Source organism: Myotis myotis, unplaced genomic scaffold (assembly GCF_014108235.1).
Source record: "Myotis myotis isolate mMyoMyo1 unplaced genomic scaffold, mMyoMyo1.p scaffold_m19_p_18, whole genome shotgun sequence".
Taxonomy (NCBI): Eukaryota; Metazoa; Chordata; class Mammalia; order Chiroptera; family Vespertilionidae; genus Myotis; species Myotis myotis.
The window spans coordinates 41525018-41552538 of record NW_023416322.1 but is presented as its reverse complement, the minus strand read 5'-3'; the positions used below and the strand labels follow the sequence as shown (position 1 = coordinate 41552538).

At 52.9% G+C, this 27521-nt stretch overlaps 1 protein-coding gene across 5 annotated transcripts in view; it reads left to right on the top strand.

Moving 5' to 3' along the window:
- Positions 1-16610: 16610 nt before the first annotated feature.
- The window catches only part of SNX7 (sorting nexin 7), a 37118-nt gene continuing 26207 nt past the window's right edge, over positions 16611-27521 (top strand). For 2 of the 5 annotated variants that reach the window (XR_004973258.1, XR_004973259.1), the window contains exons 1-2: positions 16612-16791; positions 26642-26824. Coding sequence is in view for 2 of the 5 variants with exons in the window: in XM_036343138.1 (XP_036199031.1) it covers positions 16648-16791; positions 26642-26824 (327 nt within the window). In the remaining 3 variants the exon portion in view is untranslated. Of the gene's footprint in view, positions 16792-26641; positions 26825-27521 lie in introns of all 5 variants that reach the window. The other 3 variants (XM_036343138.1, XR_004973260.1, XM_036343137.1) reach the window with 3 other exon arrangements.

Sequence of the window (27521 nt, the reverse complement as noted above, 5' to 3'; positions counted from 1 at the left end):
ATAACCACAATAACATCAGGTTCTTCAAAGAAAACCCTTCTTGAAAATTCATTATTTAATTTTGTTAATTTAATTTAACTGACTGTGGAACAGAGCTTGAGAAATAATTAGATAAAGCTGAACAAAATGCCATTTTGGTCTTCTCTATTTAAAAAAAAAAGAAATCAGTTCTAAATCCAATAATGCCTCCGGCCTGTTTGAATTCTCTGTCACATCAATAAATGTATAATCCATTAAACGCAGAAAACATATTTCCAGAGGAGACAGTCACATTTATTTCCTTGGCGTGGCAGCATTCTGAATTGCCTGAGACACGGGGACAGAGGCCAGATGACTTGGCATGTTCTAGAAGGGACCAAGAGATCATCAGTTGACTGTAAGTAAATAAACGTTACAAAAAGTTAACATATTTCTCCCAGCCGGCTTGGCTCAGTGGTTGACCATCGACCTATGAACCAGGAGGTCACAGTTCGATTCACGGTCAGGTCACATGCCCAAGTTGTGGGCTCGATCCCCAGAAGGGAACGTGCAGGAGGCAGCCGATCAATGATTCTCTCTCATCATTGAAGTTTCTCTCTTTCTCTCTCTCTCCCTTCCTCTCTGAAATCAATAAAAAATGTATTCTTAAAAAAAGTAACGGATTTCATATTTTAGGGGTGGCCGGCACCCTTCCCCCTGCATTGGGCCACCGAGGGAAATGGTATAGTTCTGCTGATAATGAAACTCTTACCCCTGGTGGGAAGTCCCGGCTTTCGGTACCTCGGGGCCTAGTTTATCTATGGCTTCGGTAACTCTACACCTTTAAGCTGCTCTTTCCGGGGCAGAGTCTGCTCTCCGAGGGTCACTGGGCAGCAGCCATGCTGACTCCGAGGGAACCATGCTCTGGAGGAAACCGCTCACCCATTCATTTTTCTCCAGGCATCAGGTCTCACTCAGCACCTGGAAGGAAGTAGCTGACCCCGTGGTCCCTCACAGGAGCCCTGAGAGGGGCAGCTCTCGGGGTCCCTGCAGCAACAGCCTCCTGACAGTCCGGTGGCTGGCCGCCTCCCTCCCGGCCCTGCCCGCGGGGCCGCGTTTAGGAACGCCCTGCGCTGGCGAACACGTGAGGCTCGCGGCTTGGACACGGGAGCAGGGCTTCTCCTTGGGCGTCACACTCACTTATTGCTGGTTCCTCCATATGCAGCCCGCGTTTCTCCCGGGAGCTGGGGGCGTCTCAGAGACTTGAAATAGCTCCTGGGCCTGCCTCCGTGCCGCCGTCTGTAGAGCTCAGTTACTTCAGGAATAAGGAAGACATTCTGAGTGTGGGGAGCCGGCGGCAGCCGTTAGGAGAAGGAAAGGAGTTCAAGGACCACAGAAAATGCTCAGGGAACTTCTGTTTCTTGTTTTGTTGTTTCCTATGGAGCGAACTAAGTTGGTGAGTTCAAGGCTCGCATCAACCCAGTACTACAGCCTATTTGGAACGGCTAATTAATAAAAGCGACTGGCTGACTACTGGATTGCATCCGAGTTGTATAAAGGGTGTGAAATGTCTTTTACCTAGATTTCCCCAGCCTACTTATCCCTGAGTCTCCAGCCTAGTTATCCCTGAGTCTCCAGCCTAGTTATCCTAAGTCTCCAGCCTAGTTATCCCTAAGTCTCCAGCCTAGTTATCCCTGAGTCTCCAGCTAGTTATCCCTAAGTCTCCAGCCTAGTTATCCCTGAGTCTCCAGCCTAGTTATCCTAAGTCTCCAGCTAGTTTTCCCTAAGTCTCCAGCCTAGTTATCCCTGAGTCTCCAGCCTAGTTATCCCTGAGTCTCCAGCCTAGTTATCCTAAGTCTCCAGCCTAGTTATCCTAAGTCTCCAGCCTAGTTATCCCTGAGTCTCCAGCCTAGTTTAGTTATCCTAAGTCTCCAGCCTAGTTATCCTAAGTCTCCAGCCTAGTTATCCCTGAGTCTCCAGCCTAGTTATCCCTGTGTCTCCAGCCTAGTTATCCCTGAGTCTCCAGCCTAGTCATTCCTGTGTCTCCAGCCTAGTTATTCCTAAGTCTCCAGTCTAGTTATCCCTGAGTCTCCAGCCTAGTCATCCCTGAGTCTCCAGCCTAGTCATTCCTGTGTCTCCAGCCTAGTCATCCCTGAGTCTCCAGCCTAGTCATCCCTAAGTCTCCAGCCTAGTTATTCCTAAGTCTCCAGCCTAGTTATCCCTGAGTCTCCAGCCTAGTTATTCCTAAGTCTCCAGCCTAGTTATCCCTGAGTCTCCAGCCTAGTTATTCCTAAATCTCCAGCCTAGTTATTCCTAAGTCTCCAGCCTAGTTATTCCTAAATCTCCAGCCTAGTTATTCCTAAGTCTCCAGCCTAGTTATCCCTGAGTCTCCAGCCTAGTTATTCCTAAGTCTCCAGCCTAGTTATCCCTGAGTCTCCAGCCTAGTCATTCCTGTGTCTCCAGCCTAGTTATCCCTGAGTCTCCAGCCTAGTTATCCCTAAGTCTCCAGCCTAGTTATCCCTGTGTCTCCAGCCTAGTTATCCCTAAGTCTCCCGCCTAGTTATCCGTAAGTCTTACTGACGCTCTCATGGGGCAATGAGGTCTTGGGTGCTAGCTTTGCCTTTGTGCCCCAGCACCTGGCACAGAGGGTGCTCAGTAAATCCGGAAGGAAGGGAAGGAGGGAGGAGGGAGGGAATGAGGGAGGAAGGGAAGGAAGAAAGGGAGCAAAGAAACACCTCTTGTAGGATTGGAGCGGATCTGGACCGTGAGCACCTGGCACAGGGCTGGGCACGGAGCAAAGCCCACTCCCTGCTGCCTCCACCTGAGCCTGGGCCCCAGCACCTTCTGCCTCCTCTGATTTGGACCCAGCTCAGGAGTCCTCTCCACACCCACAGGCCTGTGTCTGCTGCCCATTAGGATGCAAGGTCATCACACCAGGATGCAGACTGCACTTGACTTCATAGGGAGCTAGTGTGTGTGGGAGAATTAGGAGAAAGGCCTCCATTCTCCAAAATCCAGGACCAGGCAAGCTTGCAAGGGCCTGAGGGCTGACCTTGGGCAGGGGTTTTCCAATGGTTTCCCCCTGAGTACTTTCTGCAAACAATGCCTTCCTGAGGCCATTATGTAAAACAGATGGAAGCTAAGCTGCTTGGGGCGAAGTGGGTGTGTTGAGGGCACCTGGAGATGGGACCAGGTCCCCTTCCCCCTGTAGCTCTGGGTCCGGGGAGATGGGGGCTGGGGTTGGTCCTGGTGGTGGGATGGGGCAGCCAGGGGGGAGGAGGAGCCCTGGGGAGAGGCCAGCGCTGACATTTACTAGCCGCACAGAAGGGCTTCAGTATCTTCAGACCTTCCTGTTCGTGCCCGTGAGGATGGGCCGACGAGCTCACCTTCCACAGCAAGTCAGTCTACACACAAAAGTGAAAACGTGTCCTTGGAGAAAACCATACTGACCTCAGCCTTCGATGTTCTCAGTTTCTTTCTTTTAATCTGAAGGGATATTTTAGGGGAAGTGTCTCTTGTCTAGAGAAACATTTCTGTGAATTCAGCAATTCCATCAACTTCTCCTTCTTTTCCTTTGTGAAATTCTAGTAAAATTAAATTTAAAATTGTATCCGAAATACGATTGTTATGGTTTTATAAAAGTACCTCTGCCCATCGGTTCCTTACCCAGGCTTCTCTTTGTGTGTCTGCACATTAAGTTTGTGGACGGAAGAGGCCACATGCCGAGCTGACCAGCTCAGGGGAGGCCTGCATGGCCGTCTTGCAAACTCAGAGACCTAAAGTCACCACAAAGGATGGTCTGAGAATTAAACTTTAAAAGCAGTGATGGTGGGCAGTTACGTCCTGGGCCAGTATCTTCACTGACAAGGTCAACCTTTACCTTAACTGAGCCTATCTGTCTTTTTGCATCTATGATAACATACCCTTGAAATGTCTGGGTAACTTGTAACTTCCCTTTTTCTGGAGCCCCTGGGGCACAGCCAAATGTGCTGGGCGCCAGGACAGATGCCACACATTCCTTCATTATCATGTTAATTGATCCTGCACCCACCTAAGTGTGTGTCCATCATTTCACTTCTTATCCAATCCCAGGGGTTTCTCTCCCCACTACCCTTTTGCTTTCTCCCGCCTCTCTAGTCTGTCACCAACTGATATCAGGTAACCCCCTACTTCCCTTTCCTCTGATTTCAATGTATAAATACAGATGTAACCCTCCACTCTCCGGAGCACTATCTCAATTCATCGAGGTTCTGCTTCCCGCCATGTCAACAGTTTGGCTCAAATAAACTCACAAAAATTCTTTACAGGTTTCAATGGCTTTTTACGTTAACAAGTTGTCTAAAATGATGTTCACTGAATGTGATTGGTTATGCTGGCTGCTGGGGTTGGGTTGTTTTTTCACTTCCATCTTTGGGATTTCAGCATGTTTTTCAAATTCTTTATAATGGACAGATGCCAGTTTTTACTTTAGTGTGATTTTTTTTTTCTTAAAAAGAAATGCAGGGAGAAAACAGTACACTCTGGGGAAGGCCATGAGAGACAAAGAACTATAAGGAGAAGCAAATCAACCTCCCTCATTACGCAAATGCAAGCACTGCTTCAGGACTTCCCAAGGCACCGCCTTCCCCTGAGCTTGCTGCCTCGCCTTGGGCCTAGGGAAGTGCTATTTTCCTTCCCACGGTGGTTGGTCTCAAATTCTAGGTTGGTTTGGCCAGTCATCCACGTGCAGTTTTATTTTGCTGTCTGCGGGACGTTTTTAAAATTCCCTTCAAATCTGAAAACAACAGTTGTTTTTAGAAGAAGGATTCCTTGGGGTTTAAAGTCATGGTTTGTCACTGTCACCAAAGCGAACCATCCAGGGCGGCTTGCTGTCTCTGGTTTGCTTCTGACGTTGTGTTCGGGACCTTTTTGGCTGTTTCGTGTCTGAGTCCTGTGCTCAGAGCTGGTTTTCTCTGCCGAGTTTCAGAACATCTCGAAGGAGAAATGAAGCGTGTCTTTGGAAAGAGCGTATTTTGTTTAAATAAGTGGAAGGAAGTGTTCTTTGGCCAGGATAGGTTGAGCCCTAGTTTAGAATTCCCGTCGCAGAGATCTTATTTATTTTTTTGCTATTTTTCCTCTGAATGTACAGATGTATTTCTCATAAGTAATTTTTTAAAAAAGCATTCATTAGATTTCCAGGAAAAAGATGTTAGGTTCACTGAGCCCAGCGGTGGTGTCGCCATAATCCCCAGTGAAACAGAGGGTCACGTGGGTTATCTAAGGCGGGTGTGAGACGCTCAGGGGAAGGGCCCCTGGGTCAGCCTGGCTCTGAATGAGAAATTCACACCCGCACACCGCGCTTCCCTGCCCAGCAAAGGCCCCACATCCCCTCCTTCCACCTTTCCTTCCACCTTGTTCTCGTGTTGCCTCGTCTTTGGGTCTCCACTGAGCGGGAGCCTTCTCACACGCTGGACCCAGCCTGTAGGCCCCTTTGAACATCAAACATGTGATGCCTGGGTGCAAAGCTTACATTCATTTCCGAAGCAAGCGGGTGCCTCAGGGAGTGGGATTCCAGTGTGGGCGACACTAAGCTTGCTTCAAAGATGTTACCACCCTGGCCGGTGTGGCTCAGTGGATAGAGCGTCGGCCTGTGGACTGAAAGGTCCCAAGTTCGATTCCTGTCAAGGGCACATGCTGGGGCTGTGGGCTTAATCCCCAGTAAGGGGGTGTGCAGGAGGCAGGCAATCCATGAGTCTCTCTCAACATTGATGTTTCTATCTCTCACTCTCCCTTCCTCTCTGAAATCAATAAAAAATATATATTAAAAAAATGTTACCAACATTTTTTTGCCTGAAAAAAGAATACATATATATATATATATATATATATATATATATATATGCAGGTGTATTGGTAATAATTTTTATTCATTTAACAAGTATAGTTTGAGTATTTGCTATGTGTCAAATAGTAGTCTAGATATTAAAAACACAACAAAGAATAAATCAGAGCAAGGTCTCTCTCCGAAGAACTTGCATTCTACTTGAAGAAGACAGGCCACATAATCCATACCTTCTAGGCGTGCGAGGAAGGGTTGAGGACTGTAGGGAACGCCAGCAGGCTGAGAGGAACAGAGCGGCCACGGCTGGGGGCACTGAGTGGCCCCGGGAGAAGGGCACATGTGGGCGGGGGTGATGCAGGGCAGGAAAGGATGGTGGGTGAGCCAAGTGCACCATCCTTCCTGGAACAGGGACCACCGCTTCCGATGGGATCACTCATCTTCTTCATTCTGTTTAATTCTCTAACCAGCTCTCCCCGGCGGGCCCTAGGCTGTCCAAAGCCTGCGACGGACTGGATTGCTGACGGGCACTTATTTGTTCATTTGTTTTCTAGCAGTGAGTCCCTAGGAACCTCCCATTTGGTACAGAAAATGGCCGCAACACCCTCTCAAGGCCCCTCCTGCTTCCCAGGGGCCTCCCTGCCCGCGCCTGGACCTCTGGGCGGTGCTTGCTCTCTCAGGCTTTGCCTCCTGTGCCCCCATTCCCGGGCCATCAGGACTCTGATCTCGTGCCACTGACCGGCTCTTCCTCTGCCCTCTCCTACCCTCTCAGCTGCCCCAGCTTCCTCTGGTAAGGCTGGGTGGTCTGGTGACATTCCCACCCCTGTCCTCCTTCTCGGCAGCCCACCCGGTTCTTGGCCCTGCCAACGCTCACGGACTGGCCCAGCAGGGTGTTGGGTCAGAGTTTGTAGAAACAAACTGGTACTGGCCTGGTGACTTGTATTAAAACTACAGGTGGTGCTGGGAACGTGAAATGCAGGCACGAGTAGCAGCCTGCAAGCAGAAATCCCAGAAGCTGTTCCCTGGTTGGCTGGTTGGCTGGTTGGTTGGTTGTCTGGTTGTCTGGTTATCTGGTTGGCTGGTTGGCTAGTTGGCTGGTTGTCTGGTTGTCTGGTTGTCTGGTTGTCTGGTTGTCTGGTTGGCTGTTTGTCTGGTTGTCTGGTTGTCTGGTTGGCTGGTTGTCTGGTTGTCTGGTTGGCTGGTTGTCTGGTTGTCTGGTTGTCTGGTTGGCTGTTTGTCTGGTTGTCTGGTTGGCTGTTTGTCTGGTTGGCTGGTTGGCTGGTTGTCTGGTTGGCTGGTTGGCTGGTTGTCTGGTTGTCTGGTTGTCTGGTTGTCTGGTTGTCTGGTTGGCTGGTTGGCTGGTTGGCTGTTTGTCTGGTTGTCTGGTTGGCTGGTTGGCTGGTTGGCTGTTTGTCTGGTTGGCTGGTTGTCTGGTTGTCTGGTTGGCTGGCTGAGAGCAGGGGCCTCCCCCAAACCCTCCCTCCGTGGCACTTAGCAACCTCGTTTTGCTCTTGCTTTTGAGTAACGCGTTAAGATCACGATAAAGTCCAGGACCAGTGAGCCTCACAGTACGTGCCCAGGCACCACTTTTGACATTTTAGGAATCAACTGGTTCGTCAAATTCACTCATTTCTAAAATAAAATATTTTAGAAAGAAGGAGTCACCGGCTGCCCTAAGTGACTTTGCTCTTTTCTCCTGGAGGAAGGGAAATACTAGACTCGCCTTAACCCATCCTGGGGTTTCTGTGACGACTCAGGGACAGCAGCCCTTCAAAATAGTGCCATTGTGCTGGGGCCTTACAAAGCCACGTGATGCCTCTCACTCTTGGTTCCTTCCCCTTTAAAACGTGGGAGATGGACAGCGGGCTTTTAAAGAACCGTTTCTCCCCTACATCTCACAGATGCATGGCTGTTAAGTGTGTCACAGTGGCATTCATGCTTTGTCAAATGTATTATTTAAGGCTTCCTTGTTTTCTATGCAACAGTCAGTTCAGCTTTTAGAGAATTAATCATGTGAACTGGTATTTATGACTTTTAAAAATCCTTACTATTGAATGGCTACAGTTTTGAAATGGATAGAAATCCGATTGCTAAGTGCCTTTGATGCCGCTTAAGAATTTAGGATGGATTCTGATCCTGGGAGGGAGTTCGGGTAAAAGCACGTGTTACCGGCACTGGGAGGACATGGCATATTGCTTGCGTTTCAGATGGTGCCAGTGATCAGAAAAGGAGATCTGATTTTTTAAAATGCACTCAAAAGTTGAAAGTTGAAAACCTAATTAATTTGTAAAGTTGAAGACTATTTTTATAGATTTGTAAAATTGCAATTCTACTCATCTTTATAAGACTCACTTGAATGTTTATGATAACTTACATTTTAATATCTTCTTTATAAGATCATCTTTCCAGGTCACCTTAAACTTTTGTGAAATTTGTGTGTGTTGGTATGTAAGAGGAAGAAACAGATTTCAAGAATTCTACTCAATTACCCAAATCAGGTTCTGTGGTCACTTTTTGTTTGTTTGTTTGTTTTGTTAATCCTCACCCAAGGATATTTTTCCATTGATTTTTAGAGGGAGTGGAAGAGAGAGGGAAAGACAGAAACACATCGACTGGTTGCCTCCTGCAGGAGCCCCAACTAGGGAAGGGCTAGCTGCACATAACCAAGTTATGTGCCCTTGACCGGAATTGAACCCCAGACCCTTTGGTCCACAGGCAGATGCTCTATCCACTGAGCCAAGCCAGTTAGGCTGTGGTCACTTTTGACATTAACTTTTTTCTGTATCTCTGTATCCAACCAAATAATCAGAGTTCCCTGTTCTATTCTCTCAGCGCCTTCCCAGCCTGTCTTTTACATCAGTCCGCAGTGGCTCCTTTGATTGTGCACTGAGGTGTCTAAGTAAGTGACGGAGAACCTCCTAACTCAGCGGTTCTCAACCTTCCTGATGCCGCGACCCTTTAATACAGTTCCTCATGTTGTGGTGACCCCCAATTTCATTGTTACAAACTGAACATAATGAAAGCATGGTGATTAATCACAAAAACAATATGTAATTATATATGTGTTTTCCGATGGTCTTAGGCGACCCCTGTGAAAGGGTCTTTCGACCCCCAAAGGGGTCCCGACCCACAGGTTGAGAACCGCTGCCCTAACTGATCACCTGGCCTCCAGTGGCTCCTGCTCTAAGCTTTCCTTCACAGACATCCGGAGTGAACGCTCACTAAAGAACAACACAAAACAATTCATTACTGTGCTGCTCTCCTGCTCAGCGTCACACAGTAGGTCTCCTGCTTCAGAACCCAGTCCCAAGTCTATAGCTGCACCTAAAGGCACCTGAGGACTAGCTTCCTGCTGGCCCCGCCTCCCGCCGGCGCCACCTCCCAGCCCCTCCCCCTCCTCTCTGCATGGAGCCCCCTGAGGCTGCCTCTCAGACCCTCTGAGCTGTTCTGATTTCCACAGGAGGCCATGCTCAGCTTTCCCTGGCTGCACTGCCCTTCCTTGGCCCTGCAGAACCAGAGCAAGCTGCCCTTGAGTTAATAACGTATCGGGTAGCTTTTTTAAAAAAAATCAGTGAATACTGGCGAGTAGCCCAGCTCTATGAGCAAGGCCATGGTGGCGGTAGGTGCCAAAATGCACTTAAGAGAACCCTGTCCAGGGAGCTGGGTAGGACTGAGAGAGAGCAGACACACCTCAACCCCTCCTGGCCTAAGACAAGAGAGTTGTAGCAAATCCAGGAAAGAACCCCTCTTCTGGCCCTTCTACACCCTGGAGCTCAGATTACTGGGGGACGCCTCGTGGTTAGGTGGCCAATGAAAGGTTGGGGTTGGGCCGGGGTCACACAGAACAGACTCAAGGCTCAGTGTCATCAAAATGATACGTTATTCCAGGCACCTGGGTGCAGGTGGTCTGACTTGAGAAAGAGCCAGCGGTGACTTGGGGAGAGAGCAGGCTTTTACGCTCAGGGAGAGCTGCAGACGGGCTCGGCTTGGCCCAGGACCGCGCCCCCAGTGTAGTTTTAGGACCTTGCCCTTTGTCCTCCTGCTGGTGCCAGGTGTCCTTTCCGTCCTTTCTGGGGGCTGTGCAGGGCTAATGGTCCTCAGGAATCTGTTAAACAGCCACTCAAGGGGAGCTTGTGTGTGCCAGGCTGCGGCTCACAGAACGAGCTCGCCCTTGACTTCTGTGAGGCTTTGTCAGGCTCAGGCCTCCTGTTCTCCAGTTACCCCTCCAAGCCAACGGCCTGAGTGACGGCCTCTGGCTGAAGGGGTCCCGGCCTCTCGCTGGCAGGAGGCACCTGTTCTTGTTCATAAAGGTGGACTCGAAAGGCTGGGTTTCCGACAGCCTCCGCCACCCTCACTCCCCGGCAGGGTCTGTCCGAAGTGGAGAAAATGGTCAGTGTGGGGTCGGTGCCCACCGGGTCTCCACAGAGAGAAAGTGGGTCTGTTTCGTAGGCGAAAGCTCAATTCTGTTCTAAAACCCGCGTTTAGAATTCCGTGTCACAGCGGATCGATTCCTGACATCCCATCGCCGCTCGCTTCCCAGCACGGGAGGCCCAGGCCCTTTCCTGGAGAGAATACGCGGCCGTTCCCGGCGGCCGCGGGAGAACAGTGATGACTTGGGAACAAGAAGCTGCTCCTTCGACAGAGGAGCGGATGTTGGACTTAAGCGATGGCCTCCATTAGAGAAAAGTGTACCCATTAAAGAAATCAATACCCCCCGCTCCAGGGGGGGCACAGCAAATGCTTTTAGATCCAGACGGAGAATAAATGAAGGACGTGGGAACATTTCACCTGCTACGCATTTTAGGCCTAAGAATTGCCAGCAGACTTTCAACCTCGAGATGTAAAAAAAAAACAGACAAAAAACAACCCTCGCTGTATTGATTGACAAAGGATTTATGGAACCCAAATGTCGTAAAAGTGGTATCTATAGAAACGAACTGCCTCATCGCATCTCTGGCAGAACCGCCGGGGCCAGAGGAGAGAGGCGTGTTTACTAATGTATTTTATAAACTAAAGACCAAGTGAGAAAACACATGAACTTCGCTCCCCTCATAATGCCAGCTGAATGGGTTTTTCACTGATTGGCCCTGACTCCCTGTGCTCTGAGGGGCTTTGGAGAAATGCTAAAGTCTTGCCTTTTTTTTTTTTTAGGCTCCTATGGCGGTTACAGGTGCATCTGCCATCTCAGTGGCATCGTTGATAATTCAGCTCAAAATCAATGCCAGTTCCCCGTTCCCCACCCGGCTGCAGAGTTTCTGTTTGAAATTTCAGAAAGCCCAGCCGAGTACACACAGCGGATCTGACTTCAGACCCGGCCGGGCTGGGCTCATTGTGTGGTGAGCTAAGACTCGGCGAGTCCTGCTCTCTCAGGCTCCATCAGGGTGCCTGCCTGCAGGACCAGACAATTACTAACGAAAACAACGCAGGTGGGACCAGTTACACGCGCTGGTTTCCTCCCGCCTCCGCCCACTCATCAGCAGACCGATCCTTCCAGTAACCCCAAGGGCACCTTCCCCTTCATCCTCCGTCGCCCTGTGTACGGAGTCACAGGAGATCAAACCTACTGGGGCGCAAATGTGAAATGTGTTTAGGGGTGGACGGCAGGGGCCAGGTCCTGTGGGGACAGGGCAGGGGGTGTCCCCGGGGGGCAGGATCCGACTGGACACCCGCCTGGTTTATTTGTTCACGAAACATGAAAGGGAGTGTTAGCAACACGAATGGTATCACTTGCATAAAAGTTGAAAAAGACTGAGAGCAACTCGGATATTTTTTGTTTGTTTGTTTGAAAATATATCTGTATTGATTTCAGAGAGGAAGGGAGAGAGAGGGATAGAAACATCAGTGAGAGAGAATCATGGATCAGCTGCCCCCTATTGGGGACCAAGCCCGCAACCCAGGCATGTGCCCTGACTGGGAATTGAACCGTGACCTCCTGGTTCCTAGGTGGATGCTCAACCTCTGAGCCACACGGGCCGGGCTGGGTGTCTTGGTTATAGGAAACAGTGAGACTGGCTCCTGGAGCGAAGGGAAGCCCTGGGTAGGTGTGGCCGCTGCAGCCCGATGCCGAAAGGCTCCCAGGTGTGAGCATGTACCTGCTACTCTACAGCAACCGAGCCTCAGGCTTCCGTTCTTTTCTTCCTTCCCATCTCCCTCTCTAAATGCCCCAGACATCCCATCAGATTTACAGCGGTCCTTGTTTTCTTCTTGAAGGCGAGTCTTTTTCTAACCAACTGGTACCTGTTAGCTCAAATCCTCACGTCAGTTTGATTCCTGATTTGGGTCCGTTTTATAAGCCCCCTTGTATTTCTCCTTGACTTTGCTTATCTTTCCTTGAGCTTCTCTCTCTAAATCACTCTTCCTGGGATTGCTTTCCAATAAACAGAGCCCGGGCCATTCTGTTGATATAAGGGGCGGCATTTCGAAGGCAGCAAATGGCAGTTCGCTATCGATTGTTGAGACCCTGGGACTTGACCACCGTATATCCCACTAATCCCGGGCTCTGGGCCATGATGGATCCCCAGCATGTTAATGCTGCGGCTTTAATGCTGCAAAAAGTGTAGCACCGACAGGCGGCAAGGATTCAGAGAGGGCGGACGCACAGATGGGGCCTCAGAGGTCACCCCCATGGGAGCCCCCGTGTCCAGGATATGAGGAGATGCCATGAGTCACTCCTGTCTGCAGCACAGACCTCTCTCATCCCCCTAGAATAGTGGTCGGCAAACTCATTAGTCAACAGAGCCAAATATCAACAGTACAACGATTGAAATTTCTTTTGAGAGCCAGATTTTTTAAACTTAAACTATACAGGTAGGTACATTGTTATTAACTTAATTAGGGTACTCCTAAGGCTTAGGAAGAGCCACACTCAAGGGGCCAAAGAGCCGCACGTGGCTCTCGAGCCGCAGTTTGCCGACCACTGCTAGAATGTGCCAGGGTTTCCCTGCCAACCTCTAAATGCCAGACTGTGCCCTTTTCCTTATCGCCTCTAAATTCCACACCTATCAACACTGTCTTTAGTGAGGTCGAAACACATCCGTTAGGCGTCAGTTTTATCTTGGTTAGAATTTTGAGAATGTGTTCTCTCTGTTTCCTTCAACACGGGCATGTTTTAAGGTTATTTTTTGCAAACTTCACTTAATCAACGATCTCATGCATTTTAGTTGTTTTTTTAAAGGGTGTTTTTGTCTGACAGTTTCTGATACCCATGGTTTGCCCCCGCCCCCGCCCCCCCCCCCCCACACACACACGTAAAGAGCTCTTGTCCTTTACAATGCTGAGTCCTGACGCTGATTCGCCCAGTAGGGCCCCTCTCCTGGGAGGACTAAGCAATCATTTCACCAGCATCTAGTGATCTTGTGTGTGTGTGTGTGTGTGTGTTTGGGGGTGTAGGTGGGGCAGGGGAAAGGGGGTCCTAGTATAAGGGGACAGGAGGAGATTTGACTGGGCAGTGGGCACACGGTGCAATATGCTGATCCTGTCCCATAGAAACCCACGCCTGACACCTATAGGATCATGTCCGCCAATGTCACCCCAATAGATTTAATAAAGATAAAAAATAAGTCATTTCTATACAGCACATAGACTCGCACATGCCAACATGGGTACTGAATAGCCGATCATTTTCATGACCACATCTAGCTATGGTCTCTGTAATTTTATATTCCAATTGCTACACCGTGTGACATTGAATGTGTCCGTCATTTTGCATCTGACTATGATGCAACACACGCTTATGAAGGTTACAGGCACGTCAGGTCCTCTTGGTTCAGACTCTTGATAAACTGAGTGGTGGCTCCTGAGAAAAATGGAGATGGTCACAGACGAGAACGGGGCAACTTGGAAAGCAACGAAGCCCCGGGCTGATTATCCTGCGAGGAGCCGTTGAAACCTGTGAGGCTCGAACCCTGCCAGTGAGAAGGTCAGGTTTCCTTCCTTTGGGGAAGTGGGGCGAGAGGCCCAGGCGCTGGAGGAAGGGGGACGGACACCCAGAGGAGCGTCTGATTCATGTTGCTCGGCCCAAGGAGTCGGTTACAGCAGGATTTTTCTGGCTGAGCAGTGTTGATGCCAAGGAGACCTGCCCTCCTGGGTTTTGAAAGGAGAACTAGTAACACAAAGAAATAGGACGGGATGGTGGGGGGAGGGTGCACTTCTGTGGCAGGAAGAGAGGGACGCTGTGGTGCTGGTGCTGGTGGCAGCACCTGGCCCAGGGGCACTGGTGCCGGGGCAGCATGTGGAGGTGGCGTGCGTGGAGTGGGTGGGCGGCCGGCGGCCCGCACGGGGACAGCGGGGTGTGCCCCTCAGCTCCCCCGTGGTTTGCGCCCTGTCGTCTGGGTTTGTGCTGCCCAGTCGTTGTCAGAGCCCGGCTCCATGCTTTCTGGCAACGCTGTGCGTCCCGTGTGGTGACCTTCCGAATTCCCCGGTTCAGGTTGCAGCCAGAAAGCCTCGAATCTTCCTCCCGCGCCAGAAGGAGCTTAGCGAGGAAAATCTCTCTTCCAGCTTGTGTCCCTTCCTCAGACCTCAGCAGAGAGGCTCCTAGGGACCGCACCGGACAGTGAGGTTCATTAATCAACCGTGTGATCCCTAACCTTGACATACAATCATTTCCCAAAGAATGCAAGGCATTCACATGAAATAAATGCAATCTTTAAAATGGAATAAAATTGTCCAGCCGGTGTGGCTCAGTGGTTGAGTATCAAACCATGAACTAGGAGGTCAGGGTTCGATTCCTGTTCGATGCCTGGGCTGCAGGCTTAGTCCCCAGTGGGGGGCGTGCAGGAGGCAGCCGATCCGTGATTCTCTCTCATCATGGATCTTTCTATGTCCTTTTCCTTTCCTCTCTGAAATCAATAAAATACATTTTTTAAAAAAGGAATAAAATTAAATGCTAACTGGGGACTAGAAGGTGCCACTTGTAAAGTTTTCCTGGAAGGGATGGGACCTCCGTTCATTCCCCAAGGGTGGGGGGTGGGGGTGGCATTCGGGGGCCAGGGACGGCAAAGCACAGGAAGGAGACTGCGCAGTCACGGGCGCGGGGGCCACCTGCCTGCAGAAGGTGGGCAGGCACTGAACCAGCGAGCAGTGCATTGAGTAGTCAGGAGGGAGTGTATTCCTAAGGCCTGTCCTCTAGTCAGAAATAAGGAAATTTTCTATTTCCCCAAGTTATCTTGCATATCTTTTAATTTCTTTATTTTTTTAAATATATTTTTATTGATTTCAGAGAGGAAGGGAGAGGGAGAGAGAGAGAGAGAGAGAGAGAGAGAGAGAGAGAGAGAGAGAGAGAGAGAGAGAGAGATGATGAGAGAGAATCTCGGATCGGCTGCCTCCTACCCGCCCCCAACTGGGGATGGAGCCCACAACCTGGGGCATGTGCCCTGACCGGGAATCGAACCCTGACCTCCTGGCTCATAGGTGGATGCTCAACCACTGAGCCCCACCACGAGGCAAACTTCTTTAAAGTTGAAATGTCTACACACTGGGCTGTCCTGCCAGGGAAGGTTTGAGAAGCCGTCTGGAGCAGCGCCGCCCTCGTGCTATTTGAATTTCTGACATTCTCTCCAGGGACTTGGGGAGAAAAAAGCTGGGCCTAAGGGAGTCACAGCAGAACCTGGGGTGGCTCCGAAACAGGCCGGTTAGCAGGCACCTTTCCATTCGCTTTGGAAAGTGAGGCTTTTTTGGAAAGAGTGTCAGCAGTGCGCTCTGATCACAGCTTCGCAATGGAGGAGCGAAGGGTCGGGCTGACTCCTGGGCTGGAACTTCAGGGAGGCTCTCAGGAGTCACGATCCTCTTCAACGTTTAAAATCGCTTCTCCGCCCGGGGTCCCTGTCTCCACAGTGAAAGGGCCACACGGATCCGGTCACCGGGCCAAACATCAGCTCCTAACCCCGGGGAGCTGGTGTTCCCCTTCTATGGGAACCTGTGCACAGGTGACCCAGTGCGCCTCATCTGGATACACCGACACAGACGCCAAAGGGTACTTTATTAATTAGGCCGAGCTTAAACCAAAACTAAGAAGAGAGGAGACACAGGAGACAAGCAAAAAGCAAGAATCACACAGGTTTGTTTACCAGAGAGCTGATGCGTTCCCGTCCTTGGCAGGCCACCCGGAGACACTCGCTGACAGAGACACAAGGAGGTCGTCAGGTTCGCAGCTGCAAGATGCTCGGTCTCTTGACGCGAAGGGAGGCCTCTAACAGTCTGGGCTCAGAGGCAGTGCAGGAACGGCAGTTTCCAGGGGCAAGGAGAACGTCTTGGCTGTGGAGGGCAGACAGGAGGCGTCTGACTGCTGCTGTGAGGGTCCTTTTATACCCCATGGGTGGGCTTCTTCTGTGTCTCATATCAGTGTGCTCCGGGTGCCTTCTGGGCTTATCAGGATACACGCAGGGAGTTACAAGGTACTTATCAGGGTCACACACACACAAAGGTAGTTCCTCTTCTAAGTAAAGTTTAAATTCACTCCAATACACAATGGAGTTTGCTTATGCTAACCTACACCAACTAAACTTATTACTGTAACAGCAGGGCACGTCTTTCCTTTTCTGTTTGCCTTCGCTCCAGGAGAGTCCAGAACCACAGCCAGAGAAAGGCGCCCCGGCAAGGCCAGGAAGCACAGGATCGGCTTCTCCGCGCCGGGACCCGCTGAGTCCACCAGAAACCTGGCCGGGCGGCCGGAGCGGGGCGCGGCGGGGCGGTGCCAGGGCCCGCGCCCACCCCCGGGATCTTCGGGCCTCGGCGTCCCCCCGCCCCTCCGGGCCCCGGGCCAGGGAGGCCGGCCGGGCGTTCCGCGTCTGCGCGCGGCCGGGCTGGAGCCGGGAGGCCGGGCCGCGGGGAGCCAATGGGCGGCGCGAGGGCGGCGGGGCGGGCGCAGTCCCGGGATGGAGGGCGAGCTCCCCGCGGCTCCGCGCGGCTCCTCGGGGCCCCCGGCGGGGGACGCCGGCGGGGACAGCCCCTGCGCCCTGCTGCCGGCCGAGGCGCTGGCCCTGGACGGGGACGAGGACGACCTGGAGGTGTTCAGCAAGGTGAGCGCGCCCCCGGCCGTCCCCGCGCCCCGGGGTGCAGGCGGGCGGTTCCCCCCCTTCCCTCCCCCCACCCCCGCCGCCGCCTGCACTTTGACCGCCGCGGGCAGGGCCGTAGCTCCGTGGAGTTTGCAAAGTTGTGATTTCCCCCCTTGGATCTCCTTCCTTCTTCCCCGACGCGGACTTCTGGGGACGGTGGCCAAACCCCGCGGCGGTGGCGCCAAGCTCCCCGCCCCTCGCAGATTGGTTTCGGCTGCAGCCCAACCGGCCCTCTGGGAGGGAGATGGAGTCCGGAGAAGTTACTTTTGATTTCCTGTGGCCGGTTGCGGATTTGGGGCTTGGGGACACCCGAGGTGCGTCTCAAGTCTCCCGGGAAAGGTGCCAGGGAGCCCCCTCTTTGGGGGGGGCGGTTCCCGGGTCCAACAGGAAGCTCCCCTGCGGAGCCCAGGATCCCAGACACCCAGCTGCCCCCCCCCACTCCCCCCCACCCCCAGCCACCGTGTCTGTCCTTCCCGGGGCACACCTGGGACCCCAGGCCCAACGCCTGGTGTAGGTGGAGAGAAACGCACTCGGTTCGTGGTGGACTGGTGTGTGTGTGGACTGTGGATACAATTGCTACTTGTAAAGAGAAATGTCTTTCTTGGCGGGAGGCATTGAATGTCACCCCAGTTTCTCACCTCGCTGCCCAGGGTGGAAGAGATGACAACACTGTATTCATGGCTCAGACGCCTGGGAAGTAGGTAAATGTTGCCTTGAGGTGTTAGGTAAAGCAACACATGGATCATTGCTTTACTGTGGCAGAGCGACTGACATTAGAAAGGGACCAGTTAAACTCAGACCCCACAGAGGAAAACCAGTGCCAGGGGCAATACATAAGGGTGGGCAGGGCTGCAGGCCAGGTGTCCGCGGGTTCAGCTGTGTGCTCTTGCTGGAGTCAGTTGCCTTTCCCGTGTAGCTGGCCGCCTTGGCTGCCTTGGGAGGTGCTATTAGTCTAGGAATATGCCTGAGGCTCTGCCCTGGGACACTCCAGCCTGGGAGGGGCCCGGTGATGGGAGTGGCACCTGAGTATCAGTCCCCTGGGATCCTCTTGCACTTGTCTCCTGACTTCTTGTCCCAGATTCTCAGCGCCCCAGCCCCCTCGCATGAGCCCCTGTTTAGAGGCCGATCGAAGGCGAAGCTAATGGAGTTGGAGCTTTAGGTGTGGGATGGCTCAGGCCCCTGGAGATGTGGGCTGTGACTGGGGCTGTGGGTAGCTTAGGAGGGAAGGGAAGGGAAGGGCAGGGTGCAGCCAGGGGCCGCTCTGTATTTCGTGTTTGTGTTGCATGTATTGGGGTGACACTGGTTAATGAAACCATCCGGGTTTCAAGTGACATCTGACTTTTGCCACAGCAGTGGAGGGACCTGGAGAGCCTTATGCCGAGGGAAGTGAGCCAGCCAGAGAGAGACGAGCACCGTGAGCCCTCACTTCTGTGTGGGCTCAGTGAACAAGCTAAACTGACGAACGAAATAGAAACGGACTCCCGGGTACAGAGAACAGACTGGCAGCCGTCAGGGGGCGGGGGGGCGTGGGGTTGGGTGAAGGAGGTGAGGGGAGTAAGAGAAAAATAAAGGGCGCATTTCTGTGTCCGCCTTTCCCTTAAATTGCCGGCAGCTGTCGGGCAGAACGGTGACCTCTTGGGCTCCGTGGCCGAGCCCGGTGGAGGCTTCTTTTTCATTCTAGCAAAACATTTGTTTTTCAACCTAATCTTGTCTCTGCACTTTTGCATTTTCTTAAAAGGACAGAAGCCTCAGCCCCGCCCCTGGCCTCCGCTCATTCCTGTTTCCTGCTCCCCGTCAGGCACCTGGGAAGGTTAGGCACCGCCTGTGGCTCTTAGTCTACGGGCACCTGGCCCTTAGGCTCCGGGAAGACATGATGCTGGGTAGCGTCTGAGGTGCCCGGGAAGCATTCACAGTAGCTGCCCGCTTCTGCTCCAGTGCGCTGGCATTGCCAACCGTGAACCAGGGAGGTAGACAGGCACATGGACGCAGCCCTCTCTGTTTGCTCTCTCTCTCTCTCTCTCTCTCTCTCTCTCTCTCTCTCTCTCTCTCTCTCTCTCCCTCCCTCCCTCCCTCCCCCCCTCCCTCTCCCTCTCCCTGTCCTGTGGCCAGCCCGCTCCAGGGTGGCATCAGGAACTTCTGAAGGAAGGAACATTGCCTTTTCGTGCGTTCACATCCATGAGGGCCACATTCAGTTCCCATTGACAGCCGCCACCCTTACTCCCTTAGTGAATGTGCACCCTGCTCCTCTCCAGACACTTATTTAAGAGCAGAATCTTTGACTTATTAGTATTTCATATATATATAGTGATTGATTGATTTCAGAGAGGAAGGAAGAGAGAGAGAGAAACATCAGTGATGAGAGAGAATCGTGGATCAGCTGCCTCCTGCACGCCCCCTACTGGGGATGGAGCCTGCAACCCTGGGCATGTGCCCTGACCGGGAATCGAATCGTGACCTCCTGGTTCATGGGTCGACGCTCAGCCACTGAGCCACGCCGGCCGGCACCTTTTCCCCCCACAGTATAGTACAAGCACCTGTCAAGTCCATGTTAAGTATTTTTACATAAGACGCTGTGTTAAGGATTCTTTGGGGAAAAAGGAAAGTGAGATTCAGTTCTTGGGGTCCAGGTGGGCGATGGGGCGGAGACCCGAGCCGGCAACATGACTCTCGGAGAGAGGGAGCGTGCGATGAGGGAGGCCTTGTTCTAAGTTCTCAACTCGTCCCGCGGGGAGAACAGGAGGCCCAGTCGGGGACCACAGGGCGACACAGAAACTTGCCTTAAAAGATCTCGCCTCGGTGCTGGAAGGTAGGCCCGTATCACCGATGATTCAGAAAAAGAAAAAGGTAACAATGACAACAATAGCGTGAGATGGTGTCAGAACTGGGCCCGAGAGAGGAGGGTGCCGAAAAGTGGAATCAGACCGAAGGGGCCCATTTCTCTGCCGCTAGAGGAAAAAGTTCTCCTTTGGAGGAAAAGAATACGTTACAATAAAACAAATGGACTCTGTTTCTTCCCAAAGAAGACGAGGTGTGGAAGAAGCAGTCGTTGAAAGAGCAGGGTAACTGGGTCCCAGCGCCGCGATGCTGACTGGCCCTCAGTGAATGACAGCTCTGCTTAGCGACCTTTTTAAAGGAACTGGAGGCCATGACGGGAGAGAAGACCCGGGGCGTGTGGGAAGCTGGGGGTCACAGGTGCGATTCTCCTCATTACCAGGATCCTCTTCAGAAGGCCTGGGTTCCAGCGCGGGGCCCAAAGCTACAGACAGCGCAGCTCATGTGTGCTTTAATCATGGTCCAGAAGAAGGTTCCGGGAGGTACCGCAGGAGGCTTCAGTCTCCAGCAAAGCTGTCCAAGCTACAGGACAATTTAGTATTGTGTCTATAAACGCCCTGAGAGAGAGAAGTGACCATGTGTTCTTTTAAGTGTATCTTTATTGTTGAAAGTATTACAGATGTCCCCTCCCACCCCCCATCCTGACCCATTCCAGCCCCCCCTCACCCCCCACCCGCCCCGGCCTTCCCCACGCCGCTGTCTGTGTCCAGGGGTTAGCATACCTGCACCCGGGATCACACACAGGCGCGCTTTTTAAAAAATATATATATTTTGTTGATTTTTTACAGAGAGGAAGGGAGAGGGATAGAGAGTTAGAAACATCGATGAGAGAGAAACATCAGCTGCCTCCTGCACACCCCCCACTGGGGATGTGCCCGCAATCAAGGTACATGCCCTTGACTGGAATTGAACCTGGGACCCTTCAGTCCACAGGCCGACGCTCTAGCCCCTGAGCCACACCGGATAGGGCCACAGGCGTGCTTTTGTGCTGTTTCTTTCATGTAGCTTAACATTTTAGTCTTGTTTTTGTTGTAATTGTTTTCTGTTTTAGTTGTGGATTTAATTTTTCATATAGAAATAAAGTTTTGAAGTGAAAAACAGGGCTTCATCATGTAAAACGACACATTAGGAGCCGACATTTTGTCCAAAATGAAAATAAAAGCCTCGTTATGTGTGACCAAAAGCTAAAGGCCACCTCTCGGTGTGCGGATCTTCAGACCTAGAAAAACCATCCTCACTGTGTTCATCTGCACTGATTCTGAAGACCTCTAGCTGCCTTGGCGGGTGTGGCTCAGTGGGTAGAGCACGGCCTGAAGGCTGAAGGGTCCCAGGTTTGATTCCCGGTCAGGGCACAGGCCTGGGTTGTTGGGCTCTATCCCCAGTAGGGGGCGTGCAGGAGGCAGCCGATCAGTGATTCTCTCTCATCATTGATGTTTCTCTCTCCCTCTCCCTTCCTCTCTGAAATCAACAACAATAAATAAATAAATAAGACCTCCAGCTGGGGCACAGATGCCCGCCTTTGGACTTCGAGGCGCCACGTTTATCCTGCCTCAGGCCTGGCGGTTCCCGGATGGGCGCCTCCTTCCCTCCGCGTTTCCCGTGGCCGGCTCCTTCCACGGCCCTCCCTGAAGACCCCTCCCCTGACAGCTGTCCCTGCGTCCCGCGGGCCCCGCCCTCACCCTGCACCCCAGCACCCACTGCACGGCTCCGGATTCGCTCCCTCGCTGGCCAACACTTGGTTCTAGCTGGACCTGCTTTCCTGTGCTTCCTTGTCTATTAGCGACCCCCTCCCCCCGCCCCCCCACTCCCCCTTCCCCAGAGTGTGAGCTCCTGGGAGCGGGCACCAGGTCAGGCTCGGCCAGGCTGTGCCCAGGGCTGACCCTGGCGATATGGGATGCTGGCGATATGGATGCGTGTTTGTTCAATGAAGAGAAGCTGTGAGGGGCGGTGCTCCCTGTGTGCGTGGGGCGGGGGGGAGGGGAGTGGCCGTGGGGCCTTGCTCCGCTGGTTGAGACAGAAGCAGTGGGGGGAGGACCAGGTCACTCCGACCCGACCGCATGTTGTCCGTGAAGTGCAGGTGATGGCGATCCCATCGCCCCCCCCTCCCCCGGCTTCAGGGAGGGAGGGCTGATGAGATGACGCGGACACGTGGGCCGGGCCCTTAGGAACCGCAGGACTGGCTGGCGGCGTTTAAGGTGAACGATTTCACCTGCGCAGCGTCCCTTTTGCGGGTGCGGGGCGAGCTTCGGAGGGTCATCTCCATGGAAGGAGCTGGTCCTCCCCCAGGGAGGCTGCGTGGTGAGAGCCTGAGAGGGAGGTGGGGACAGACCTACGACCACTCAGACGAACCGGGTGGAAACCGTGGGAAAACCCCATGGAGTCAAGGAGGCGCCGTGAAGGCCCAACGCAGGCGGCGAGACCCTTTTCGTGGGCACAGCCTTCGGCGGCGGTGCTTCCGGGCTGTGGGGCTTGCCCAGGCGCTGGGCTGTTTCCTAGAGGCTGTGTGTGTGTGTGTGTGTGTGTGTGGCTCTGCTCCCGTGAGTCATCGCACGGAGGCCTGCCAGGCTGCTGAGGACAGGGAGGGGCATTCCTGGCGTTCCAGACCCAAGTGTGAGTATCAGGTCCCGCAGAAATGCGCCTGGAGTGCGGGCGCGGCTGGCCTCAGGTGGGGCCTCCCCTGGAGGCCCGGGGCCCACCCAGCCCGGCCGGCCGTCTGCATTCCCGTCTGCATGTCCACAGTCACACTTTCCACCCCGTGGGGAGCTCTGCGTTGAGTAATGACCCCCCCCCCCCCCGGCTCTGCTTAGTCATCACTGAAGCCACCACTGGCTGTTTCCTTGTGTCCCCAGGACCCCAGGCCAGTTCAGGAAGCCCCTCCCCGTGGATTTGGCATTCGTGGCTTTGAGAAGCTCTGGCATGCAGGAACAGAGCATAGCTGCGCATGTTACATGTATGTTACGTGTACGAGGGAGCCCTGCCTGCCTTTCAGCCGCCACATTTTACTTGTCCTTTCCTTGTTCTTGCTTCACATGGAGCCACCTGCACTGACCTGGTTAAAACGTTCATTAGTGAGTGAGTGAGTGTGTGCGTGTCTGAGGGTAAGAATAAAAGCCCCCAGAAGAAACGCAGGTGCTAGAATCGAGCGAGCTTACTAGCACCTCCCGCCTCCCTGGCAGTGGTCAGGACGACTGCGTCCAAGTTCCACGAGAAAACTGCGAAAAGAAAATCCATGCGCCATTTTCAACCATCAAGAATATGTCCTTATTCTATTGGATCCTACCTTTGTAATGATTTTTAAAACCTTTAAAGTGATTTTCGTTGTAGAATATTCTCACGCACACAAAAGCATAGCTATCGAAGCATATGTGCATCCTGCCTGTCCGTATGTTATATAGCTGCGTAACATCTGTACCCCATGTAGCGGTCAGTAGGGGCCAATAAGGTTTTATTGGCGTTCACCACACCTGTTTGTTGGTGTGCCGCCTGTGACTGCAGCCACTACCGTGGCCAAGGTGACGGAGACCAGGTGGCCCATTGCCCACACGTCCTGCCTGGCCCTTTCTGTGAAATGTCTGCAGACGCCTGGTAATAGGATAATAAAACTCGCGTCCATGTTCCCGGGACTCGGCTTAGGACAGAAACCATAACCCACGTTGTGATGCTCCTGGGTGGCCCTCCCCAAGGCGCTCGCTCCTCTGCTCGAAGGAAAATGAGAATCTGAACTTTATCATTTGTGTGGGTTTCATACAGTTTATATACGTAGCTCGAAGCAATGTGTTTTAAGGATTTATGCCATTTGGATCTTTTGCTTTAGGATATTTAAAAGTGAGTTCACATTCTCCTCTGCTTTGCTTTCCCCTAACATTCGCCTGTGAGGCGCCTGTGTTCCTGCGTGAAGGTGCGGCTGGTTTTCACGGCTGGCATTAGAATACACGGCGCTGGGTCGTGGCGAGTTCACGTAAGATAACGCGCAGCAAGCCTTCAAGCAGGCCATGTGCGCATCGCACTGACTCACGGGTGCTTCACTTTTATCCTCTCCTACTCCGCTCCCGTCCCAGCCCGGAGGTGCAGTGACGTGACCAGGTTCACACAGGTGGTATGTGTCTACGCTTGAATCAAGTTCAGCTCCGCCTGACTACAGAGACTTTTTAAAAAATGTGCCTTTTTTTTGGCCGAAGGGGAAAATCCTGAAGAATAAAGTTATGTGAACAATTTCTATGGCCGGTATAGCCTCGCAGTACACAAAACCCGAGGAAGTCCAGGTACATTCCAGGCAACACAGTTGCAAAATGGGAACACAAAAATGGATGAATTAATGATGGTCTATGCATAGGAGGGTGTGGATACTCCACAGCGCGGAACAGTGTTAAACATCATTGGCGTGTCGCCTGCCCCTTTACCGACATCCCCAGGCACGCGGTCCGCAGAAGCCTGTCTCATTTCTATTATTATTATAAGCAGGCAGGTTGGAAGGAGTCGTAAACCAAAACACAGCTGCGGAGTCTAAGTTTAGGCCCATCAAGATGCGTGCCCCTCCCGCCTCGCTGCTGCTCCGGCTCCTTCCGCAGGACGTCGCTTTTCCACCAGACGTCTCCGGGCACCGGCTTCGGGGCATCGGCAGTTCTGTTCTCTCGGCCTTTTCAGGCCAGCGTTCTGTCTGTCACACTTCGCACACGGGTTTCTTCGTTCCTCTACTTGTGGGGAGAAAATAGCCGTGTGCAGGCGGCTCCGAGCCGCCAGAGTACCTTGTGGCGTGTCTGTGCGATGCCCCTGAGGCGTGTTACCGAGGGCTTGAAGGAGGGACGCTTTAGACGTGTCCTCTCTCCTCCCACCTGGGTCTTCAGTGTGTATCTCCTGAGTAGTCAGAGATTGGCAGACCCCTGCTTGTTTTTTTGTTTGTTTGTTGTGTGTGTGTGTGTGTTTAAATATGTTTTTACTGATTTCAGAGAGGAAGGGAGAGGGAGAGAGAGAAACATCAATGAGGAGAGAGAATCACTGATCGGCTGCCTCCTGCACGCCCCCACTAGGGATCAAGCTCACAACACAGGCCTGTGCCCTTGACCAGAATCGAACCTGGGACCCTTCAGTCCGCAGGCCGACGCTCTATCCACTGAGCCACACCAGCCAGGACTCAGAATGTTTTTGAGTGATTCACAGTCATTCAGATCCTTCTGCGGGAATGTGGGGCGTTGCTGAAGCTCAGCCTGTGGCTTTCTTTCTGCGCTCGATACGGAAGCCTGTGTTTTCGACACCACACTGCACTCCCTGGAATGGCGAGCGTCCCACGCCACGGAAGGACGCATCTTAGCAGGAGAAGTAGAATGCTGAACGAGGCGTGGGCGAAAGGAGGGGTGGGTGAGTTCAGAGGAGACTGCATGGAATGCCGAGGCATGTGGTCGGGGACCCTGCCAGTGACTTTCAAAGAACGTTTGCCCATCAACCCAAAACATGTCGGCTAAATACCCCCCTTTCAATGAAATGGCTGTTGAGAGAGGTTTGGGACACTGATCGCACATTTATTTGGAACTTCTGGTTTGTTTGTTTAATATATTTTTATTGATTTCAGAGAGGAAGGGAGAGGGAGAGAGAGAGAAACATCCATGATGAGAGAGAATCGTGGATCGGCTGCCTCCTGCACGCCCCCCACTGGGCATGTGCCCTGACTGGGAAGCCAACCGTGACCTCCTGGTTCATAGGTCAACGCTCAACCACTGAGCCACGCCGGCCAGACTGGAACCTCTGGTTCTGAATGGCTGCTTAGCATTCCATGGTCTTAGCATCCCATGATTTAGTCGGACAATCCCATTTCCATGTGCTCCCAACACATTTTTGCACTTCCTGTGTCACTGCGCCACTTGGATGAGTTAAGAAAAAAAATCTAATGTGACCCAGGGTTTCTGCCCAAACGGCCCTGGACGGCGCCTGTCATCTGTCACAGTGGTTTCTCCGTCTCCGAACATGGTGTAAAGCTGTTGACTCTAACAGTTTTAATATTCTTTTCAAGATACATGTTTATTTTAGACTGTTTGGAAATACAGAGGCTCATGCTAAAACCATGAAGTTCAGCAATTCCGACACCTGGAATCCCTTTCAGCTGTTTTGGTATCACTTTAAGTTCATGCGCACTGAGTGCATCTTGCGTCCCCCTCCCCTCCCCCTCACCTCCAGCTCTCTCCCTCTGCCCCCCCCGCCCCCCCCCCCGCCCCCGTCCCCCATCGCTGGGCCATAAAGCTGAGTGGACACGCAGCACGCACGGGTAATGAGCAGAGGCTGGAAGGGTCGGCTGCCCACATTCCTGGGCCAGTGAGGCAGCGGGCTGGTCCCCTCCGTGGAGGGTGTGGGACTCGGCCTTGGTCCTGTGTTTTCTTAGGGCCCATCTGCCCCGGTCCCTCATGGTGCCTGCAGAGCAGGCCCTCCGGAAAGGGAGCGCAGTTCTCTGGTTGTTGGGTATTAGCTTTGCAGGCCCCCTCCGGGTCAGCTGTGCCCGCCCTCTGTGTCCGCGACGCCAGGTCCCAGCCTCCGGGGTTCTCGGTCGTGAGGGGCCGTCCGCGTCCTCACGGCCACCGGTCCCCTTGGGGCTACTTCTCAGCTCCCTCTGGCCGGGGTCCCCGCCGCCCCTCGGCAGTCCGGCCTCCAGCTTCCGAAAACGGCAACTGCTCAGTCTCTTCTTTTACGTGGAGGGCTTATGCCTTTGGGTCCTATTTGGTTTTCATTTATTTGTGTCGTTCTTCACTGACAGCTGTGGCGTCTTGAGAGGAAGCTGAGATAAAAATACATGTTCCACGTGCCTGGTGAACCACGTGCCCGGGTGAACCACGTGCCGGGTGAACCACGTGCCCGGGTGAACCACGTGCCTGGTGAACCGGGAGTCCCTTGCCCGCCTCGTTCTTGACGTGTCTCATGAACCGTGTGGAACCTGAGGAAGAGAAGGCTCTGGCTCTTTCTCCTTGTAGATGTTAACAGCTGATGGTTTATTCCTCAGGATGCCTCCCTGATGGACATGAATTCTTTAAGTCCGACGATGCCGACGTCCCCTTTGTCGATGATCAACCAGGTCAAGTTTGAGGATGAGCCCGACTTGAAAGATCTCTTCATCACGGTCGACGACCCCGAGAGCCACGTGACCACCATCGAGACCTTCATCACTTACAGGGTCGCCACCCAGGTGGGTATGGAAGGCCGGCCTCCCGAGCACGTGGCTGTCCGTGGGCTTCGGACGTGCATCTTGCTCACCGCAAACTCAGCATCACGCAGTCTTTGCTGAATTTATCTGTTTTTTTTTTAACCATTTTGGGTAAGATATTGCACTTTGGGGTGTAGCTCGCCTGAGTCTGTTAGTCCTGAACTCCAGGTACCCAAGTTTTTACGGGAAGACATGAAAACTAAACATTTACAAAGCAGCTCCCAGGGGAACCTGTGTTTTAGGCTGGAAGAGTTATCTATGCTCTGAGTTCACTTTCTAGAACACACGTTCTTGCTGAGCTGGAGATCGGCCATCGTCCCCCTGGTGCAGCGTGTACCTGTGCTCAGATGGCCCCCGTGGGCCACTTCAGATGGGGCAGTGACCCTGTCCCTGTCGTCGGGGATGAGTTATGATGTGAGCCCGGCTGGCAGCACTGGTTTTCCTCTACCGATCCACTGTAGATCTTGCGGCCTCTCTGGGGAAGGGGACGCCCGGCAGGGAGAAAGGACACCCGCCCTGGGGACTGTCCTCACCCCGTTACCACCTGAAGTTCGCTCTTCTCCGCCCCTAACAGCGACGAGGACAGACTAACCGTCACGTGACTTGATCTGGTGCCTTCCTCCTGTCTGAGGGTTACTGAAAGGGTGAGAGGTTCTTGAGGACGTCTGAAGCTCAGTGT